At 40.3% G+C, this 20,242-nt stretch overlaps 1 protein-coding gene across 12 annotated transcripts in view; it reads left to right on the top strand.

Annotated features, from left to right (window-relative positions):
* PTPRT (protein tyrosine phosphatase receptor type T) overlaps positions 1–20,242 on the top strand; it is a 432,610-nt gene that overhangs the window by 100,067 nt on the left and 312,301 nt on the right. For all 12 annotated transcript variants that reach the window (XM_086852378.1, XM_086852376.1, XM_086852367.1 and 9 more), the window contains exon 2: positions 17,803–17,928. In XM_086852378.1, coding sequence (XP_086708504.1) covers positions 17,803–17,928 — 126 coding nt within the window. The remainder of the gene's footprint in view (positions 1–17,802; positions 17,929–20,242) is intronic.

The following is a 20,242-nucleotide window of genomic DNA, read 5'->3' as shown; positions in this document are numbered from 1 at the left end:
TTAAAAAGTAGCTTTTTGATTGAAAATAGTGTTTGAACTTTATGTTGAAGATCTGGGATCTCAGAAGAAGTTAGATATCCATTACTTTGTAGTTTTCCAGGAGCTGCAGCACAAGAATAAACCATCATTCCTGTGCCCTGTCTCTCTTATAGGTGGCATGGTGAGGCTGATGGTGGTTCAGACTTTCAGTCCAGTTTCTCTTAAGGCTTTTGGATCTTTCAGGCAGAACAAGTGTGATATGTGGGTGACAACAGCAGTGTGATCATTTTGAGGAGCAATGAAAACACCTGATGACCTGAATTGGGCGAAGACTGTGTGAGGACAGGAGATGGACAAACCTTCAGACTTGAATTCCTCTTTATTTTTCTTAATCTGTTCTTGTCAGTGTCTGTAATCTGCCTCACAGTGCCATGAAGAAGTCAGCTCAGAAGGCATCAAAGCAAACAGCTGGAGCCTTGAATTAAAAACCTGTGACATCTTCCTGAATGAGACTGGCTTGCTGGTGAGCAGGCAAGTCAGGATTGGGTGAATTGATGGCAACTGCTTCTTTACTTGCCTAGGAAGTATTGGTATAAATTTGGGGGGTTCTGGAATGGGGAATGAAGGTACCAGCCAGGCTGTTAAAAACAGGGTATGGATTGTATCCCCCTGAATGTATCCTGACAGCCCAAATATTGTATATTGGGGTGGAACTGCAGGAGCGAGGTGCTCTGCTGTTTGTACACAATGCCTGATTCCCAGAGATCTCTTTTCCTGTGTCTCCAGCACAGGGGTGTGCCACCCTGAAAATGAAGCCTTCTCATCTTGTTTTTCATAGTTTTAGCTACTTTCCCAGGAGAGTAACTGAAAACATAAGTTGTTTATCACATTCCTTCTAAGAAACGTCTTTCGATGGACATTTTGCATGACCAGTGTGATTGGGACGGTGGTAACTCAATTATCCAATCCCTGGTCATTGTAGAGGATCTATAAATACTGGAGTCAGACAATAAAGACTACTTTTTCCTGTCATACCTCTGAGAAGTGTTTGTGTGAATCATTCAGTGTCCTTTAGCAGCAGGGGTGTAACCTAAAAAGGAAAGCAAAGTTGTGTTGAAAGGCCTTCAGTAGTGGCCAGTGCAGCTTCTAAATTGTGTTTTAGGAACCTAATTATAGCAAAAAAAAAGATGGTTTATAATCCTTCAAGTTTCCCCTCCAAAGAGTCCCCCTCTCCCAAGGATTTCTGGCAGTGTTTCTTTGTTCAGCCACAGGAAAGCAGAGTTTCAGCAGGTAAATCAGTGTTTGCAGCAAATCTTGGACTCCTAGCATTAATCCTAAACTCCTTCTCTCCCAGCACACTGCCAGCATCTCATCCATCCAGGGAATCCATTACTGTGGACTCAGAGTATAGATGTAATAGAGATTCCAAAGAAGTGAAGGGCTTTAGCTCAGTAACCTGCATTTGATCACATTCTGGCCCTCATTCAGGTCTCTGGGGTGCTATGATAATACAAGTAATGGAAAGTTGCATATTCAGCTGGGTATATCGTTTTCATCTCCAGCATAAGGAAAAACGATGAATATCCATTCCAGGGGACATTTTTTGAAGAGGCCCGTGATTGATATCTTAGCCAAAAAAGATTTAAAACTTAGAAAAAACACTTTATAATTGCCTCAAAATGCTGGTACTGAGTGGCAGCAATTTTAATAATTTAAAGATTAAAATAAGAATATTATAATTTAATTAAGTCTCTTTATATGCCTGTGGTGTGTGGGTTTTCAGGCAGATCATGGGTTTTTAAAAGTCACATAGAAAAGGAACATACCTAAAAAACTTAATAATAATTTAAAAATGTTAAAAATGGATCATTCAGTAAACTGCTTCCTGTATTTCCTAGAAACCTTCTCCTGTTGGAATACAGAAAGTCCACAAAGCTCACTGGAAGCAAGTAAAGGCTTTTTTTAGGCTGTTGTAGAAAATCATGGATTAATGATCAAATTATGTGACCTCCATAGGAATCTAGAAATCTGCTGAGCTAACTGAAAAACAATATTTTAAATAAACTAAATGCCCTGGTAGACAGGGAATTTATCTGTTCAGAGAGGCTGTGGCTGCCGCTGGATCCCTGGAAGTTTCCAAGGCCAGGTTGGACAGGGGTTGGAGCACCCTGGGATAGTGGCAGGAGTGGGGCTGGATGGGCTTTAAGGTCCTTTCCAGCCCAAACCATTCTGTGTTTCTATGATTTTCATGTGTTCAATCTCTTCTTTTTGAGAGAGTAAAGGTATTACAAAATTATGTGGGATTTGTGGGGTTTTTGTGGGGTTTTTTGTGTATTTTTTCATTTGCTTTTGTTTGTTTGTTTTTCCTCTGAGCAGTCCCACAGGAAATTTTAAGTTTGCTGTTGTGGGTGACATCTCTTCCACTCCAATATAAATACAATGTGCACCAGTAGAGGGAAACTGTCATGGTGCATAATTTATACTCCTCATTGCCACATCCCTGTTCAATTAGTAATAAGCTTTATGGTAGTCTGGTCCACTGGGATTCATCAAAATCACCTTAAAAAGGACTTGAGTTATGTTTCTGTGCTCTGACAACTTTCTTGATCATATCCCAAAGATTGTGTGGCACCACCTCACTGCTCCATAAAACAAGGGACAGACCTGATGCTTTCACCAAGTTTCCAGGGTTTGTTTCCTGACCAAGCACTCTCAGCTGTCACCCTCATGTTTGTACACAGGTTTTTTATACTATAAAGGAAAATAACTGTTGGCACCAGGTGCAATGCAGATCAACTCCCTGCACGTGACACTTAGCAGAAAGAGGAGAGGCTCTTTCACTAGGTCTGTATATTAATATATTTGTTATATGTATATAAAAAATAAACTTGCAAAGCTGAACCAGCATTTCTGCTCAGTGTGTGCATCAGCAATATTTTGGAATTCTCCCAAAATTCAATAAGGTAAAAATCTAACTTTGTAGCAACTAGTAAAGGTTCTTATGAGCTACTGATTCTAGATTATTGATGCTTCATATCAAAACAGTAACTGCAAGCTGGGGAAGTTAAGTGGAGCTTGTTAAATGAAGGGTTTTGGAGGAACTCCACTTGTTTTTATGTTTCTCATTGTCAACTTCTTACCTGTGAAACACTGTCAGTTTGCCAGGCCTGAAAGTCAGGTTCTATTATATAACTGCCCTGTTTAATTAGTACCAGCATGTTAGTGCACTGACTTTATCTAAGATATTAAATCACATAACTGATACTTTCAATATTGTAAAGTGTGGGATTGAATCATGGAGGCTTAGTCCAACAGGGTATAAATTCTTTTATTCACTACTGAATCTTTTAATGTTGATTGCTAAAGCTGGATAGGTTTAACTAAAAGTGTAAGTTTTTGGAAATATTAAGACAGATCCTAAAAGACAGACTTTACAAGGGGATTGGTAAAATTGGATGCACTGTTTCCCTGGATGATACCAAAAGATTATTTGTGTGTTTGAAATACAATGTCAGGGATGGGCAGCCTGGTCTAGTGCAAGGTGTCCCTGCTGGATGAGCTTTAAGGTCCCTCCCAACCCAAACCATTCCTGGATTCTGTGACTGGTTTGGAAAACTCAGTGTAGTAAATTTAACTCAAGTTTAATAGCATTGCTACAGACAAATGAGTTAAATGTGTGAGTCTAGGACTACCCTGGGCATTGTAAGCTTTTTTTATACCTTTCTTCTGGACCAGACTGGAGAAATCCTAATTGAAGTGAAATGGTAATTCTTTAAATCTCAGTTTGTTTCACTTCTGCTCCAAACATAAAAACAAGGAATGTGTTGTTACAGGTAGTCCCTCACACACAGCTGGAGGAGGATAAAACTATCAGACAGGAGGAATTAGGGTTTTGAAACGTGATGAAATAAAAAAAAAATGGGATGCAATTTAGCATTACAGAATGCAAGGTCATGCATCTCAGGACTAATTAGTTTTTTTTGGTTTAAGATTTGAGATCAGTTGGAAGTGACAAGAAGCTGTTGGAGCATTAGAAACAGGAGATTGAGATGAGTCTGAGATGTGCTTCTGCAAAGAGAACGTTTTTCTGTAAGGCAAAATGGCAAAACAGAAATGTGTTATATAGATCAAAAATTATTTTATCTGGAGTATTCTGGAAGGTGATTCCATCTGGACAGCACAGATATTCCTTCAGAGGAGAGATGAATTCAGCATATCACAGATGTAAAGAAGGGCTATAAGGAGATTTGGCATAATTGAGAATTTTTGAGAATAAACAGCAGATGTGGGCAGGAACAGGAGGCAGTGGCTGGAACCTGCCTTAGCACCACCCTCAGACCTTGTGGTTGGGATGACATTTCTTTAGTGTGGGAACCTCACTTGAGAACAGCCTTTTGCTACAGTGAAGCTATGGTTTCATAAACTGCTGGTGCAAAAATTGGCATCCAAACTCCTTCAGAATGAAATTGTTTTCTTTTCCTAAGTAGCAATAAACAGTGTTTCACTTCTGTCCTCACCATGATGTCTTCCAACCATCCCAAGAAAGCTTTGGTGACATTGACAAGAAAATATTTATCTGTGTCATTGGCCATTTTTCTCTTGAGGACACCTCATTATTGTCTCCATCGTTCAATGTAAGTTAATAAAATCAAATCAGATCATTTAGCTGAGGATCTGCTAATAACTGTTGTAATTTTGACTCGAGGCACCCAGCCTGTGCTGTCAGCACGAGTTCAGTGTTCCTGGGGCTGCTGTCAGCGCTGGGGAAAGAGGTCACTTTTTAATAGCTCAGGTTTTCACATCCTTGTTTTCAGCTCAGAGTGACATCAAATCCCATGCTTGTGGTAGTTCCTCCATCACAGAAGTGCTGTGGCAATTCGCTCTGGGCAGGTGAGAGATCTCCCAGCACAGCTGGCTCTGAGCTCTGCTGCTTGTGTGAGGAGCAGGTCACCAGGGTAAGCCCGGTGCTGGGACTGGGATTCAGCTCAAGTGTGTTCAGAAAATCTCTGTTCACTCCTGTCCTGCAGCTGGAGGCAGATCTGTGGTTGTGTCATCTCCACTTCTGAGGAAAGAGAACATAAACCAAAACCTGATTACACAACAACTCCAGTATTATCTTTATATCTGAAACCAAGTCCCCTCACTTGGATTGTTATTAGTCTCTAAGCTAATAAAATTATATCTGCTGGTTAAATAATTATTATTTTTTAAAAATCCATATTAATTGTAGTCTCTGTTCTGGGAAATTCTATTAGTTTTCGCCACAGATGAGTGTTTTCAGATAAACAACATCTTTATTCCAGCTGGGACTTCATCATCAAGTTTATCTTAATTATCTAATCTTAAAATAGTCTTAAACTGCTAGAAAGGCTGCAGTATAGTCAAGTCTCACAATTATTTGCTCCCTGTGAGACAGTGCTTTAGAATTTATAAACAAAACAAACAGAAAAACAAAAACCAACAAACCAAAGCTGATATTGATAGTCTGGTGAGAAGTCTGTCTTGTATGAAGTGCAGAATGTGATGGAAAACAGTTGTGTCTCCTGGGTACAGCCTGCCAGGCAAAGTCATTTCCACGGAAAAAAACCTCCTGCAGTCCCTGTCTCCTCCCTGGGGTGTTGGCTCAGCACATGGCAGATGCTCTCTCTGCAGTGGCACTGCCCCATGCCAGCACCTGGCACGAGGGCAGAAACACCCCTGTCCCCTCTGTGAAGGTGACAGCCAGATGTCAGGCTGTGGCAAAGGTGTAGAAGTTATCCTGGGAGTTTACAAATTCCAGAAGTGCACAGAGATTCTCAGTGTTTGAATATCAGTGAGGCTTGTCCATGGAACCACAGAATATCCTGAGCTGGGAGGGACCCCCAGGATCCCCCAGCCCAGCCCTGGCCCTGCCCAGACCCCCCAACAACCCCACCCTGGGCATCCCTGGCAGCGCTGTCCAAACGCTCCTGGAGCTCTGGCAGCCTCGGGGCCGTGCCCATTCCCTGGGGAGCCTGGGCAGTGCCAGCACCTCTGGAAGGTGGGAAGTTGTTCGAGGCTGGGAATGTGTTCTGAGGAAGATTCAGTGTGTCCTTACCCTGTTCCTGAGTGTTTCCAGGTAACCTCTGGCAGGTGTCTGACCTGATCCAGCTGTTCTGCTGGTTTTCAGCTGACTCTGTGGAGTTCCCTGTTGACTTTCCCTTTGCCAGTCACAGAATGTGATGATGAGAGGATTCTGAGAGGACTCTGCATAAAAAAAGGTGTTTTGATGCCATAATTGTTACAATAGCCTACAAAGTGCACAGATAACAAAAGGAGACTCCTGATTAGCTTATTTTATAATTGTTTTTATCTTTAGCCTTTCAAGTACAAGCCTTAGCACACTGAATAAAGATCAACGGAGGCCATAGGACAAAACCAAAGGAAGTCATAGGAACGTGGAATGGTTTGGGTTTAAAGGGACCTTAAAGAGGGAGGAAGGGATATCTTCCACTGTCCCAGGATGCTCCAAGCCCCATCCTGCCTGGCCTTGGACACTTCCAGGGATCCAGGGGCACCCTGTGCCAGGGCCTCTGGCCATCTGAATAAAGAATTTCCTCTTAAATTCTAATCTGAATCTCTCCTCTTTTATTTTAAAAATGTGCTTTCAAACATTCTTTCACTCCATCCTTCTTACATTTTTGGCTGCAGTGCCTAATGTGCAGTTAGCTCAAGTATCAGTATAATTGCACTCTGGTTATAATTGGATAAGTATATTTAATACCAATTCAGTTGATCAGAAACTGAATCTAATTTCTGAATGACTTAATGTCATGATCATAATCTTTTGAAGAATCATATGTTTAATAAATCAGATTCTCACAGAGGCATCTTAAAATTTAAATGACTTGTATGAAAATGGACAATGAATTTATTGGAAATTTTATACTCAGTTAAGCTGTGGAGCTGAAATCATGAGGAGGACACTTATTAAAAATCTTTGCTTCTGAGAAGCTGCCCTTTCACCTGGGGCTCTGGGAATGCATTACATTTTAATGGAGTTTCCTGGGCTGTTAAATACTGTATGCAGCCATACTCACAAATACCCTTTCATCTACCAGAATCAAGTGGAAAGGTGCTTTATGGGGCTTGGTGAGGATGTGGATAAAGCAATATCATGCACAAGGTGTTTGTCTAATTTCTGGAGATGGCATCATTCAATTTCAAGTGTAAAGAGAAGTCTTCAAAGCAAAGACAATTATCTTCTTAAATTGCTGGTAAGACCTTATTTCCAGATGTAAATATCCAGTAAATGAGCTTTTTGTGCATCTGAATTGCTCTTATGAACTTTGACTATTTCACTCTAAGAACAACAATAAAGTTTGTCTGCAGTACTACCAAAAGTGTGGGGTTTTACAAAATCCTCCAAGATTCCTGAAAAGAAATACTGTTGTACAGTGAAACAGCTTTGAAGCCTGTTTCAAATTTAGATTTTTATAATCTGACCTTTACTGGGCCATCTCTGCTCACATCCATCCCAACTGCAACACCAAGGGCTGGTGAGGTTGGGATAAAAAGCTCGGAGCACTTGGTTCACGTGTCTTGATGGACCAAGGATTAAAAGCTGACTGAAACCATGGTTCATATGACAGAAAAGGGCTTCTTATTCCAAGCTGGTCATTCAGTATCCCGAGAAGTGATTGCTTTTAGATTCTTTCACCTTGTGCCTTTCAAGTCTTAGAAAGAAATGTTTAAAGGATTTAATTCTTCCTGGCAGAGTTCAGGCTTAGACGCTGCTAAAAAGGAACAAGAGTTCAGAAAATCTGTCTTGAAAAATATTTTCCCTTGGAAATGTATTATTCTAAGTTTCAGCCTTAAACCAGAGGTTATCTATAGCAAAGACAAGAATAAGGCCTTAGATGATGGAATAGGAATATTTCTCTGTGTTTGTTACCAGCCTGGTTTTGTATAACAGGGACAGTAATGTCTGAAACTGTTCCAAACACACGTGCACAGTGAAAGTAAGATGTTGAAATTTTGTCCATTCTAAAGATTGGAATTCCTCTAAAATCAAGAAGCTCAGCAGATACTGAGCTGTTCACATCCTGTTATTAATAAATCATTTTCCCCCATCAGTAGATGGGGCTGGAGTGGCTCCTGGGGACTCCTTCAGCAGCTCATGGGCCATTTTTGAGCCCACCTGTGACTTGTCACCAGCTGCAGGTGACCAAGGATGTGGCAGTGTAACACCCTAGGGGATGGGAGAGGCTGTGACAGCCCCCTAACAAAATCTGAGCTGTCTGTAGAGATACTGCACTCATGCTGAAGTTACTCTGGATTTTCTCCTCATTGCCACGCTGCCCCACATTAATGCAGAGTTGGGGATGCTGCAGCTCTAAATGCACATTCTGGGTCAGGGACTGTGAGAGGAAGATTCATGGCTGTAATTAGAGAGGCACTTTGCACATATGCTTATGTAGTAGTAGGAAATTTGGTTAAACTGATGAGGAGCTCTGTATGTTTTCAAGAACTCACAAGTGCTGTTAGGCAGAGACCTATTTATTCCTGGCACATATTTACTCTGTGCTTTTCTCTTTGGGCAATGAATTTACACAGAGGAGGCTGGAGGATAAAAGCAAGCAAATCTTTCTTTTTTTTTCTCACACTGTTTCCAGTGTGCTGCAGAGGACAGAGAGGCTTCCAGGGCTTGGGATTCTGAGCAGCATCCTGGGTACTGCAGTGCCCTGGTACATCAATGGGCAGAATAAATAAACTGAAAAGCTATTAAAAGTCAGGTAAAAAATTACTAAAATTCAAACCTGGCTAGCTGTTAGTGCCTCAACCATCAGTCAAGTGATGGAACCTTTCAGGAGCTCTTACAGAGTCCAGGATTTGCCCTCCTGTTCCCAGTCTGACTCCAGGGCACCTGGAAGCAGAGCAGCTGGAGAGCCACTGTCACTTCTGGGGCTGACTTGCTCCTGACACATTGAATGAAGATCATGGTTTGACTGAAAACAATTTAAAATACGTGTCTTTAAATATCCTTGACACTGCACTTTAACTGTAATTCAAAACAGTCACTGTCAGCAACAAGTGAAAGGGCATTTGGAAGAGATAACCTTGATCTGAGATATGTATAAAGCTGGAGCTATAGGAATTGTTAGAACTCAATAAAAGTTATTTATACAGCCATTCTCTGGGAGTAGCTTCCAATAACAAAGTTATTAAATTTAGCATGATATACCAGTGGCAAGACTCATTGCAAGTTATTGCCATTGTATTATTAGCCAATTAGATTTTATTTGCTGATACTCAATAACAGATGATAGCAATCTTTTTAACTAAATCTGGTATTTAACCAGGGTGGACTTGAGCTAATACTTGTCAAGCTTAAATATCAGGGAGTTTCTGGAGTTCTGCACAGTGCTGGATCTTAATTGCACATGTTCAGAAGCAATTTAAACAAAATATCAGTATTGTTCATCAAGAATCAACCCACTTTGTTAGAATCTTCTCCAGGAAAACATTTAAATTACTGATAGCTCTTTTTGGAACTGTTTAGAATACAGATGGGATGTGTGTGTGTGCACAGACATTTTTGTCCTCATGCAGATTTTGGGTAGTTTTCTGTGAGTGCAAAAGGAAGATGCATTTTGGAAGTTCAGCACTGAGTTAATTCACTGCACTTGGCCTCATTTGGGAAGTTAATGGAATTATTATAAAAATGCCAATCCAATAAAAACTTAAATTCTTCTCTGAAAAGGATATGTCTGTTCTAGTTATGTTTGACTACAGCCACACTGTGTTTAGTTTTCTTCTCTGTTTGCTGGTGTGGCAAGAAACTTCCTACCCTTATTTATGCTTATCCTTGTGTTTTATGACCATGAACTTCCACTGAAGCATCTCTGTTGGAAGGAGATCTTCCTCCAAAACAGGAGCCTGAACAGCAGAACAGGGAAAGCAGAAATACTGGAAGTTTTGTAGTTGCTGTTGGGATTCCTGAAATGGTGTCTGTTGAGACAATATTTTATTCATCACCAAAGATAATGTGAATCAGTCAACGGCTGCTTCTTGCTTAAAGTTCAAACACATTAATTTGAAGTTTGTATGAAAGCTTATTGAGAAAGAGAGGCTTGCTAATGGAATATAAAATAAGTGAGAAACAGCTACTTTCAGACAGCTTCTTCTGCTCTGTAGAGTAAAATAAGGATGTCATTTAAGAGTGCAGCTTGAACAGTATCAGTGTGACAGATAAAATGCTGAAATGAAGCAAGTCCATAGAGAGCTCTGACTGATCAACACTGCAGTGGAGCAGCTGAGGTAGAATTTAGTGGAAATGCACTATAAATACAATGTTGGACAAGCCTGTTAGGATCCATTGAATAATTAGCCCGAAGAATTTTCAGATAATTGAAGAAAAGAAAAGTAATGTTCTCTTTTTTTTTTTAAGAAACAATGAACACCCACAAAAAGCTTTTATTGACCAATAGAACTAAGCAAATCTTCAACAATCATGGCTAATAATTTAAGGTGAATTTTTGGAATACAAAACAGGATTATTTTAGGAAAAAAAAAATGTCCTGTGACTTAAGAAATGAATTGAAGCTAGGTAAGACTTTTTTAATATTTAGTCTACAGTATAACAGCAAGTGTGTGCTACAAATCTGTGATTTTAAAAAGAAATCTTCATTCTGTTAGACCATGACTAAAGCAGGAGTCTGCTTCAATGGTGGAAAGCCATTAAATTTATGGATTGAAAGATTATTAGTTAGAATCTTGAGAAAAGTTGTTGGGGAATGTCTGTTTAAGAATGTTTTATGGGTTTGATAAAGTGTTAATTTTACAAGTTTCATTTCCTTGGGACTGGCAAGTCTGAAAATTCTTAGCATCAATCTTGGTGTGTTGCAGCAGACTGGAACTAACTGAACTGGGAAATTCGGGGCTCTTTGAGAAGGTGCAGGGTATTAACTGACTTTTTTTGTAGCTTGAAAAAAATAATTCAATCAGATTAGAAATTTGTACAGATCTGTAATATTAACTTCTGCTTAAAGCAATAAAATGTTAATATTGAGCTATTGAAATAGTGACAGCTCAGCTGTCAGTAGCAAAAATGTATTCCTGGTATTAAATAAAGGACGTACATTTTTGCAAGGCAAGTTAGATGAGTCATCCTTGATTTGGACATAGAAATTGAAACAAATGACATTTAGTGTTAGTTCTAGTCCTGGGATACTTCAAAGTGATTTCACTGATCCGTGGTGGATTATGAAGTACAGAATTAGTAATGAGTGTTTGAGCTGGTCTGGGGCTCAGTGATGAGACACGGAGGGAAAATTCAGCAAGGAGAAACCTGTAAGGATGAATTTGAGGAAGAGAACTCAGCTTAAACCGACAAGTTCAGGGAATGGAGCTTAAGCACTCATTCCATGCCTGTCAGGATCCACGGTGCTTGCTCTGCTCCATGGGATTAGGAGCAGAATTGATAAACTCTGCTGGGCTCTGCTGCACATTTGGCACCAAAACTTCCTGGGAGAAAAACTTGTTATTGCTGGGAGGGCACTGGAGGTGTTTCACCTGACAAAGCTTCACCTGGCTGTTCCTGGTGATGTTCCTCATGGACACCACATGTGATCCCTTACTTGGGGGAAGCAATATTTTGATTGTAGCAAGGTTCCTATGCAAAGAACCTCCAGCTATTGATTTCAGCCCTGCATGGAGGACATGTGTGCATTGAAACTGTGCTCGGAGCTGCTTCAAAACATGTGGGAATAGATGTGTAGCACTGAACCTGCAAAGTCAGCAAGGTCACAGGGTGTGTAATCAGAAAAAGGCTTAGAAAATATATAAATATATGCTGATGAGTGTCTTCCTTAATGGATTGATAGCACTTGAAATCACAATTCCAGTTTTGAACCAAGAAGAGCTTTTCTAAAATTCATTCAGGATTTTCAAGGATGACACTGATTTAGGGAAAAAAAACCCAAACCCTATACACATATATATATTAATTCTAAAGAGAAATCATTTTCACTGTTGATTTAAAAATAAAGACAAGCTTTCTGTATGCTTTCCCTGTAATCTGGATTGCCAGGGCACAGCACACGCAAAAAAGATGAAATTTAGCCAGCTCTAACAAGAATGATTCAAACCTTGGCCAGGCAATTGTTGCTGGTATCTCAGAGAACTGGCACCTTCCAGAGCATAGATAAAACTGTCTCTGTTACATGTAAATTTAGCAAGAATATGGCAAGGCGAGAAGAGAACTGTCCTGTGGCGGGTGAATCACTCCTCGACCACAGGACTGACACTGGAAGCAGAAACCAAACCACATGGGATGTATTTGAGGTAGTAGAGAAATCACTGATGTTTTTTTCTGAGCCCCAAACATCTGGATGCCTCAAAAGAAGCACAGAGAAGCCTGGGATTTGTGTTGAATGGTTGAGTGACTCACCTGAATTTGCGCGAGGTCTGAGCCCAGTTCTTAAAGAGCTGCCATCAGAAGAGGAAGCTGTGAATGCTTTATTTCAGTTTATTCCTTCTTACACACTGGAGAATCCATTCCCCAGCTTCTCCTGGTGTGGATGCTCTGTTAGCTAATGAGGCCTAAAAAAGGATCAAAGCTTTCCCTGCAGTTTGGGGAGTCAGAGCATCTTTGTCTCCCTTGTAGAGTCTGAGTTTAAATACCCTTTGACTCAGTAAAGATGACTCTTTCCTCCCTGCAGAAACCTGTTCTTTGAAAATCCGTGGCTATAGAACAAACATTTGGTTAGGATAATAAAGTACTCATTGAAATTGGCCAGTTGCAAGAGCAGGTTGATATGCACTTGTCTGATGTCTTCTGTCTTCATCTTTCTGGAAGGAGTAGAAAGCACATAAAGGACTTACTGCTCTTCCTGAGTGAGAAAATTCCAATATTCTTTGATTTATCCCATCTTCAAGCAACTCAGCACAAGCTTTACATGTACATTTTCATTCTTCACTCTTTCCCACTTCCAGAAGAATATACAATGAGATTTCTCAGGAATCTGCTATATGAATTCTACAGTCTGAAAAACAAGTTAGAAGTGGATTTTTGTACAATAAATCCCACACTAGGAGTTACTTTAATGACTCAAATGCATCTTTTCCAGCCCTGGTAAACAAGAATGTCTTTGGAAGGGATGAGAATGAATGATCAGAAACAGTGGTGGATTAATTTGTAGAGTTTTATAGTTCATAAGCACTGCCTCATCCTAACAGCAATTGTTTCTTCCTTTACTTTCTTTCCATTTTGTGGGTTTAAGATAAAAATTGAGAGACTAAATCTCAGCTCTCATGAAAGTTTCCAAAGGGATTTTTACTAAAAAATGTTCATGCTTTCTTAACTTTTGACCATTTTGTTGTTGTTTATGGGTTATTGTTGTTTTTATTTGGGTTTTTTTTTTTAGTAAATGAGAGAAGTAACTACTTCTTTTTGGAGGAATGATGGAGTGGATCAGTGAGACTGATGTTCTCATTGTCTCTATCCCTTTCCCACTTTGGGATTGCTGTAAATGCCTGTTCAAATTGTATCTGCTTCTCTGTTTCCTGTGTGTGTTTAGAACCATGGGATAACTGATGAGGCTTCTCACATCAGTGTGTTTCTTTATCCCCTTTTAGAAGTATTGTGTTTTTTATCTGGTGAGTCTGTGAGAGTTTGACATTGGATGACTTTATAAAACATTCAACTAATTGGATTTGTTAAAATAAATAAATCAAACACTAATTGGAATGTGCCCTGCCATTATTTTTGCTTACTGAATTAGATATTATGGCATGAAGTTCTTTTTATCATATTTGTGCACTTATTTAAACACCCCCCTGGCGCACACTTCTGCAAATTCAATTATATATTCAAAGGAGCCATTCAATTTATGCAAGGCTGGTTTACATTTAATCCAGGGGCAAGTCTCAGTAACTGATGATAGGTCTGCTCAAGATTAATTAGCATCATTCGGATGAGCAGTGGCATTGTTACAAGCCCACAGTGTAAAACAAGGGATATTTTATCCTTCTTATGTGAGCCATTATTTGCTTCAATATGACCCTTTTCAAGAAGGGAGAAGCTTTCTTGTTTAGATTTCATTTTGTGGGAAGGGTTTAACACCACCTGTGTTATCCAACGCCATCAAAGCTTTCACCATTCCCACTGAGCAAATGGGTTTGTTTAATTTTTAGCCAAGCAGGAAAAAGTCTCCAAACATCCCAATTTCTTGTCTAAAAATCCTCATTCCTGCCTAACAATTTATGAAGACCCAGCACCCCATTTTGGTGACTGTGTGAAAATTGTCATTTTCCTCAAGCTACTCTGTGATATGTGGCTGAAATGATGACATGCAGACTTGGTAACTAAATTCATCCCGTGGTCCGTTTTTCTTTCCCTTCAACCTGAGGATAATTTTTTCAAGGTTAATGGATAGCCCTGTTCTGCCTCTAAGCAGTGAGATTTCAGCCATGGATGGTTTTCTTTAGGGATGGATCTAACCTCTTCCTGTCTTTATGTTCCATCATATTTGGGTGTAGCTCACATCCAATTATCTGCATAGGTGAGGTGTCTTTGGAAATACTGAATATTAAGCTGGTGCTGACATCAGTGAAAACAACACTTCTGCTTGTTGCAATTCTTACTTTAGTGAACTCCTAAAATCTCCAGTTTTCTGAAGCTGGCTGCCTGTAAGGGAAGCTGCAATGTCCCACATGCCAACTTCTGCAGGAAGGGGGCTGCCACCAATGTCCTTGCTCGGCAGATGTGAACACACCTCTGTGGCTGTGTGGATTTTCCAAGGATTCGATATAAGGAAGAATTTTTTTACTGAGAGGGTGGGCAGGCCCTGGCACAGGATGCCCAGAGCAGCTGTGGCTGCCCCTGGATCCCTGCAGTGTCCAAGGCCAGGTTGGACAGGGCTTGGAGCAGCCTGGGACAGTGGAAGGTGTCCCTGCCATGGCAGGGGTGGAACTGGATGAGCTTTCAGATCCAACACAAACCATCCTGTGACTGTGACAGAGCAACCCCAAAATCTGTGGTGTTCTGATATATTGTACTGCTTTCCTGCCACTTTCTGAAGTTTCTCTCCTGTTCCATAATACTATATGCACTGCAACAGTGTGAAGAGAGGAGTTGTTGACTTTTTGGCTCACAAGTGACTGAGGCTCTGGCTCCCAGCTGAGCTTTTATTTCATTCTTAATTCTGCTCTCAGTGGGACACACCACAGCAAGAAGCTGGTGGGCACTGCCCCTCTCTTGGTAGGCAGGACTCACACAGGCAATCTGCTCACCTTAAAACTGACTCCAACTTGTTCTCTTTGTCCTCATTTCCTGCAAATTCACCTCCACATTCCAATTCTGCTGCCTCTAGTAAATTAATCCTTCTGGTTTATTGCCCTGTCACTCTGTGTTTGGAGGTTTCTCCACTAACCTTTTCTTTCTCTGAAATGTAGGTGTCTTGCTGGTGCTTTTAAGGCTGTCCATGGTTTATCCTTTCCTTTCCTATTCAGCTGTACTACAAGGTTAGCTTTGGCTTTCAGACAAGGCACTTTAAAGCTTCCTCAGCTGTTGTCTTCTATCAGCAGATGCTCCCAATTAATTTCCACAAGTTCTCACTGTGTCCCTTTTTCAGCTCCTCACGCTCCACCTTCCTCAGCGAGGATAAAATCACCTCTTTAGCTGATTATACAACTATTGACAACATTCCCAGTTCAATGAGCACTGCTGACCCATATTTTGCTATTTATTCCTCATTTTGCTTCTGGGACTTCGTAGCAGCTCCCATGCAATTCCTCTGTGAACAGGAGACCTCGTTGGGCTGGAGCAGAGAACGTGTTTGCAATTCCTTCAGAGGAACAGCTCCCAGACATCCCTGTGTGCTGAGCAGGGGAGTGGGGATGCTTTGTGTCTGAATTAAAGGGAATCTTATCAAAACGAGAATGCCCTGTGTGGAGGCTGAGAATAGAGGATTTGATTTCTCCTCTCGCTCCTGCTCCCTGGGATAAAGATGATTTTCACTGCTCACTCCCACACAGTCCAGGCTGCCTGGATCTTCTGTTAGATTTTTTTAATGAGCCTGTTCAATATTGTAATTTTGAACTTTTTCACCTAAATTAATTAAAAAAAAAATAATTTGGGAAACAGTTTAAGTGTAATCTTGCTTGTTGTGACAGCTGGGAAGGCTTCACAAATGCAATAAATTAAAGGCAAGGATTATTTAAATATTATAAAATCATGACAACTCAGAAATATTTGCAGAAGCTACTGAAACAGACAGGTTTTCTAGGATCATAAAATCTATTAACAGATCTATTTATAATGAAAATATAATACAGAAAATTTTTAATTTTTAGGGCAAGTGTGATATCTTTAAACCTTTTTTCAGCAACAGAGTATTTTGGGGTGTCAGGTACTTTACCCAAAAAACCTTCCTGAAATATACTTGACTGGAAATGTTTGGTGAAGCTTTGTAGAACCACTTTAAAAACAGTTGCAGTTAGAGTGCACAGAGAATCATTTAACAGAGTAAGAAATTGTGAAATATTAATGACATACATTTGTAATTTGTGAGGAGTTCCATAGGAACTGAGGCAAAGTTTGGGCTTTCCAGGGGGTGGGTAATATGGGTGAAAATGTCTTTAGTAACCCTTTAATGCAGAGGAACCAGAGATCAGTGATGCTCCAGGTGTTTATTGTGGGAAGGAGAGAGGAGTCAGGAATATCTCTGTCCCTGCAGCTCTGCTTGGTGTCAGGAGCCATTGGTGCTTGGCTGGCTGAGCTCTGCAGCCCTGGCATGGTCCATGTGCCCAGTTCCTTTGGAGGGCTGGGATCTGCAGAGAAAAATGGTTCTTTCTTCCCCAGGAGGAAAGCAAACCTTTATAGCCACACCTTGGGCATGATTCAAGCCTAAACTGAGGGACCCAGATTCCCAATCCAATGGATCCAGTGGTGAAATACTTTGGCAGGCTGAGCTGGGAGTGCATGAGATCGTAAGGGACACCAGTGTAGGAACATCCTAGGGAATAAACATTCCTGATTCTCTGTGTGACCCAAGGTTCAAAGATCTGCCCTGGAATACAAAAATTCATTCCTCAGTTCCTGGATTCCCCTCAATTCTCAAGTGCTCAGGCAGCTGCCAGTGTATTTATGAGAGTTAAACTCTTCCAAGTATTTCAGGAATTGCAGTAAAGATCTCTCAGTCAACAGTCTGGAAGGTGTGAATGCCAGCTGACATCTGCTGCTTCTCATTCTCTTGTTCAGAAACTACAGGGCCATGCTCAAAAGTAATGACTTGAAAGACCTTGTGGAAGCTCTGTCTGTTTGTGGACCACACAGAAATTTGTGTTGTTAAGTTTAGGAGATGGTTAAAGATAATAATATAAATAAATATGAATAGTGAATATAATAAACAAATAAATATAAATAAATATAATCTTTTTGCTTTAAAGCCAGAAGAAGTGAGGCATTGCTGTAGTAACAGTGATGCTGTGCTTGTTTATCATTTGCATTCCTCCTTCCTTTTCCAGATTCTTTAAAATCTCTTACTTGGAGGCTCATGCAAATATTCCTGCATGGGGGTATCCTGTAGAATTGTCCTTGAAAATAACAGGTTGAAATAAAGGGGACTGATCTTAGAGGTGTGGAGGGAAGTAAACAAGGGCTTCCAGTGGATATAGAACGTGGAAAGTACAAAGATTTTTTTTGGACATTACCCTTAGAGCTGCATGAAAAATAATGTTCAGCAAAATAGTTTTATTTATTTTTATTTCCTGTGTAAACTTGGGTACAAAATATCTAAGTAAATGACCTACCACAAAGAGAGAATATTAACCCAGAAATGTTTTCATTTTTCTTGGTTTTAGGTGGTTGTTCATTCGATGAGCACTACAGTAATTGTGGGTATAGCGTCGCCTTGGGAACCAATGGATTTACCTGGGAGCAGATCAATACCTGGGAAAAGCCAACAATGGATCCTGCTGTCCCAACTGGTGAGTGAGATCAACAATGATGACATGCAGGTCTTGGAAAGAATCAAATGTTATTCCTATGTATGTGTGCACTGACTTTGGGTACACACAGCAGCAGAGAAGGATTTTATTCAGCCATAAAATGTTAATTTTGTGTTCAAAATAATCTGGCAACAGAATTCCTAGATGTGAGGTTGCTTTTTGCAACATCTGCCATCGGATATCCTTGCAGAATTGTTTTACATTTCTTATTTTATTTCTCATTTAGCAGAGAGGAAATGTTTTGGATATAAAACTCCAAGGTTAGGCCAGCTTTTGGCACGTTTCTGGATGAGAAAGTTGTCTGGGCAGGTTCATTTTGGACAGGCCAGATGAGTAAAGCCTTAAAATGTGTGGAAATATTGGACATTCCAGTTACCATTTAGTTTTCAACTGATTGTTTTAAATTCCAATTTTGAGGAAGACAAGAAGGTTCCTAGAGAATTAATTGTGGCAGCTAACGCTTGATTAGGCTGGGACTTGAGACAGGAGAATTTTCATATGCAAGAAAAACATTTCCAGAAGAGAGAATTACCAGAGTTTTTAATTTACTAATATGTCCTGAGTAAGTGTAGATTTCCATACATGTGATGGTTGGAATATTCTTAGCAGAGCTCCCAATGGTGATAAATTCCTGCTTTTGTTTTTCATTGGAAGTTACCATTATGCTTTATATAGGAATGAGTTCTCTAGCCTTGAAGTGCTGTGGAATGCTTTGTTTACATTGAAAAAGAACTTGATTAAAAAAAACACTTTAAAGTTCACTAAAAATCCTACTTTGTCCATGTTGGTTGCCACCTAAAATAGTGATACAAGTCTCTTTCAGGCACACAGTGGCAAAAAGACTTCATCAGCCTTTAATTTCATTCTTAAAAAAGCACTATTTGTTCTGGTTAGTGCATTGCACTGTGAGAGCATGAGCTATGTGGAAGAACAGAATATAATGTTGTTCCAGACATATTCTTATGCCTGTAATTATTGGGATAAGAGACTTGTAATTGCTGGCTGCCTGGCAAGGACGTGGTGTGGAGCTGAGACAGCAATAGATCCCTGCCACAGCCACTGACAGACAGCCCAGAATTCAGCCCTGGGTGCTTGTCAGTAAAAAACCAGCACAGGAGACACCAGCCTGGCTGGGCTTCCTCCAGCACTAAAAGCTGTTTAAGTTCTGCGGGTTTTATATCATTTTATCATTGGAATTATTCAGAATAGGAGCTTTCAAAGTCTGTCATACCTGGCACTGCTTGGTTTGGCATCCCCAAAGGAGTTAATTGTGGAAGTTGCTGATTTTTGGTCCTGTCTGTAAGAGTGTATTTCATTATTCTGGATGTTGTTGTGCTTTAAATGATGGCAATTTTATCCTCAGCTCTTGGTTCATTGTTGTATCCCTATTTTGTGTCCTTGGTAAAGACCAAGCCAGAGAGACATGGCAAATCTTTGATTTAGCTGATCCCAGAGGGAAGGAGTAGCAATTTACACAGTTCTGATGCAGTCGAGAATGTGGAACAAATGGGAAGGTTTATATGGCTTGCACTGGATGAGTTCAATGCTTTGTTAACTCTAAATGTTAAGATAAACCCTTCCTGGCCTCCTTATGAAGGTGTGTTGTCATCTGACACAGCCTGGAACCATGGAGAGGTCAGCAGAAATCACAGAGCTGGAAAATACCTCTGAGGTTATTGGCTCCACCACTTCCCTTGGCAGCTGTTCCAGTGCTTGACAACCCTTTCAACAAAGAAATATTTCCTAAGATCCAATCTAAACAATATACAAGCAACGTCCTGGAATAGCATGATTAAAAAACCCATAAAAGCAAACCAACCCCAAAAAACCCAACCTCAAACAAACCACTGCATACACACAAAAATCCCCATGCCAACCCCAGAACATCACTGTGTAATTTCTCCAAATACTTGTGGTTTCCTCCTTTCCTTGATATCTGCTATAATGAAAAAAAAATTATTTAGAGATACTCCAGCAGCTGCAAATTTAATAAAGGTTAGACCTCAAACAAAAAAAAAATGTGGAAAACTTCACTGAAGTTAAGAGGCAAAGGTAAAGCAGCCATCAAGTGGGAATGTGCTGATAAAGAAATACTATATAAAAAGGTTTTAAGGAGCATGAGGGGAAATGAGTCAGCTCCTGATGTGACTGATGGATGTCACAGGACTGTTCACAGGGAACAAAGGACAAAACCAGCAGGTGGGAGATCACTGACCACAGCAAATGGGTACAGAAGGGCCTGGTGTGACAAACCCCTTGTTCACAGGAGCTGTCCAGTCCTGCTAACCCTGGA

This window comes from Cyanistes caeruleus, chromosome 16 (assembly GCF_971803275.1).
Source record: "Cyanistes caeruleus chromosome 16, bCyaCae1.hap1.1, whole genome shotgun sequence".
Taxonomy (NCBI): Eukaryota; Metazoa; Chordata; class Aves; order Passeriformes; family Paridae; genus Cyanistes; species Cyanistes caeruleus.
The sequence above is the reverse complement of the archived record's forward strand: the minus strand, read 5'-3'. Positions and strand labels throughout refer to the sequence as shown.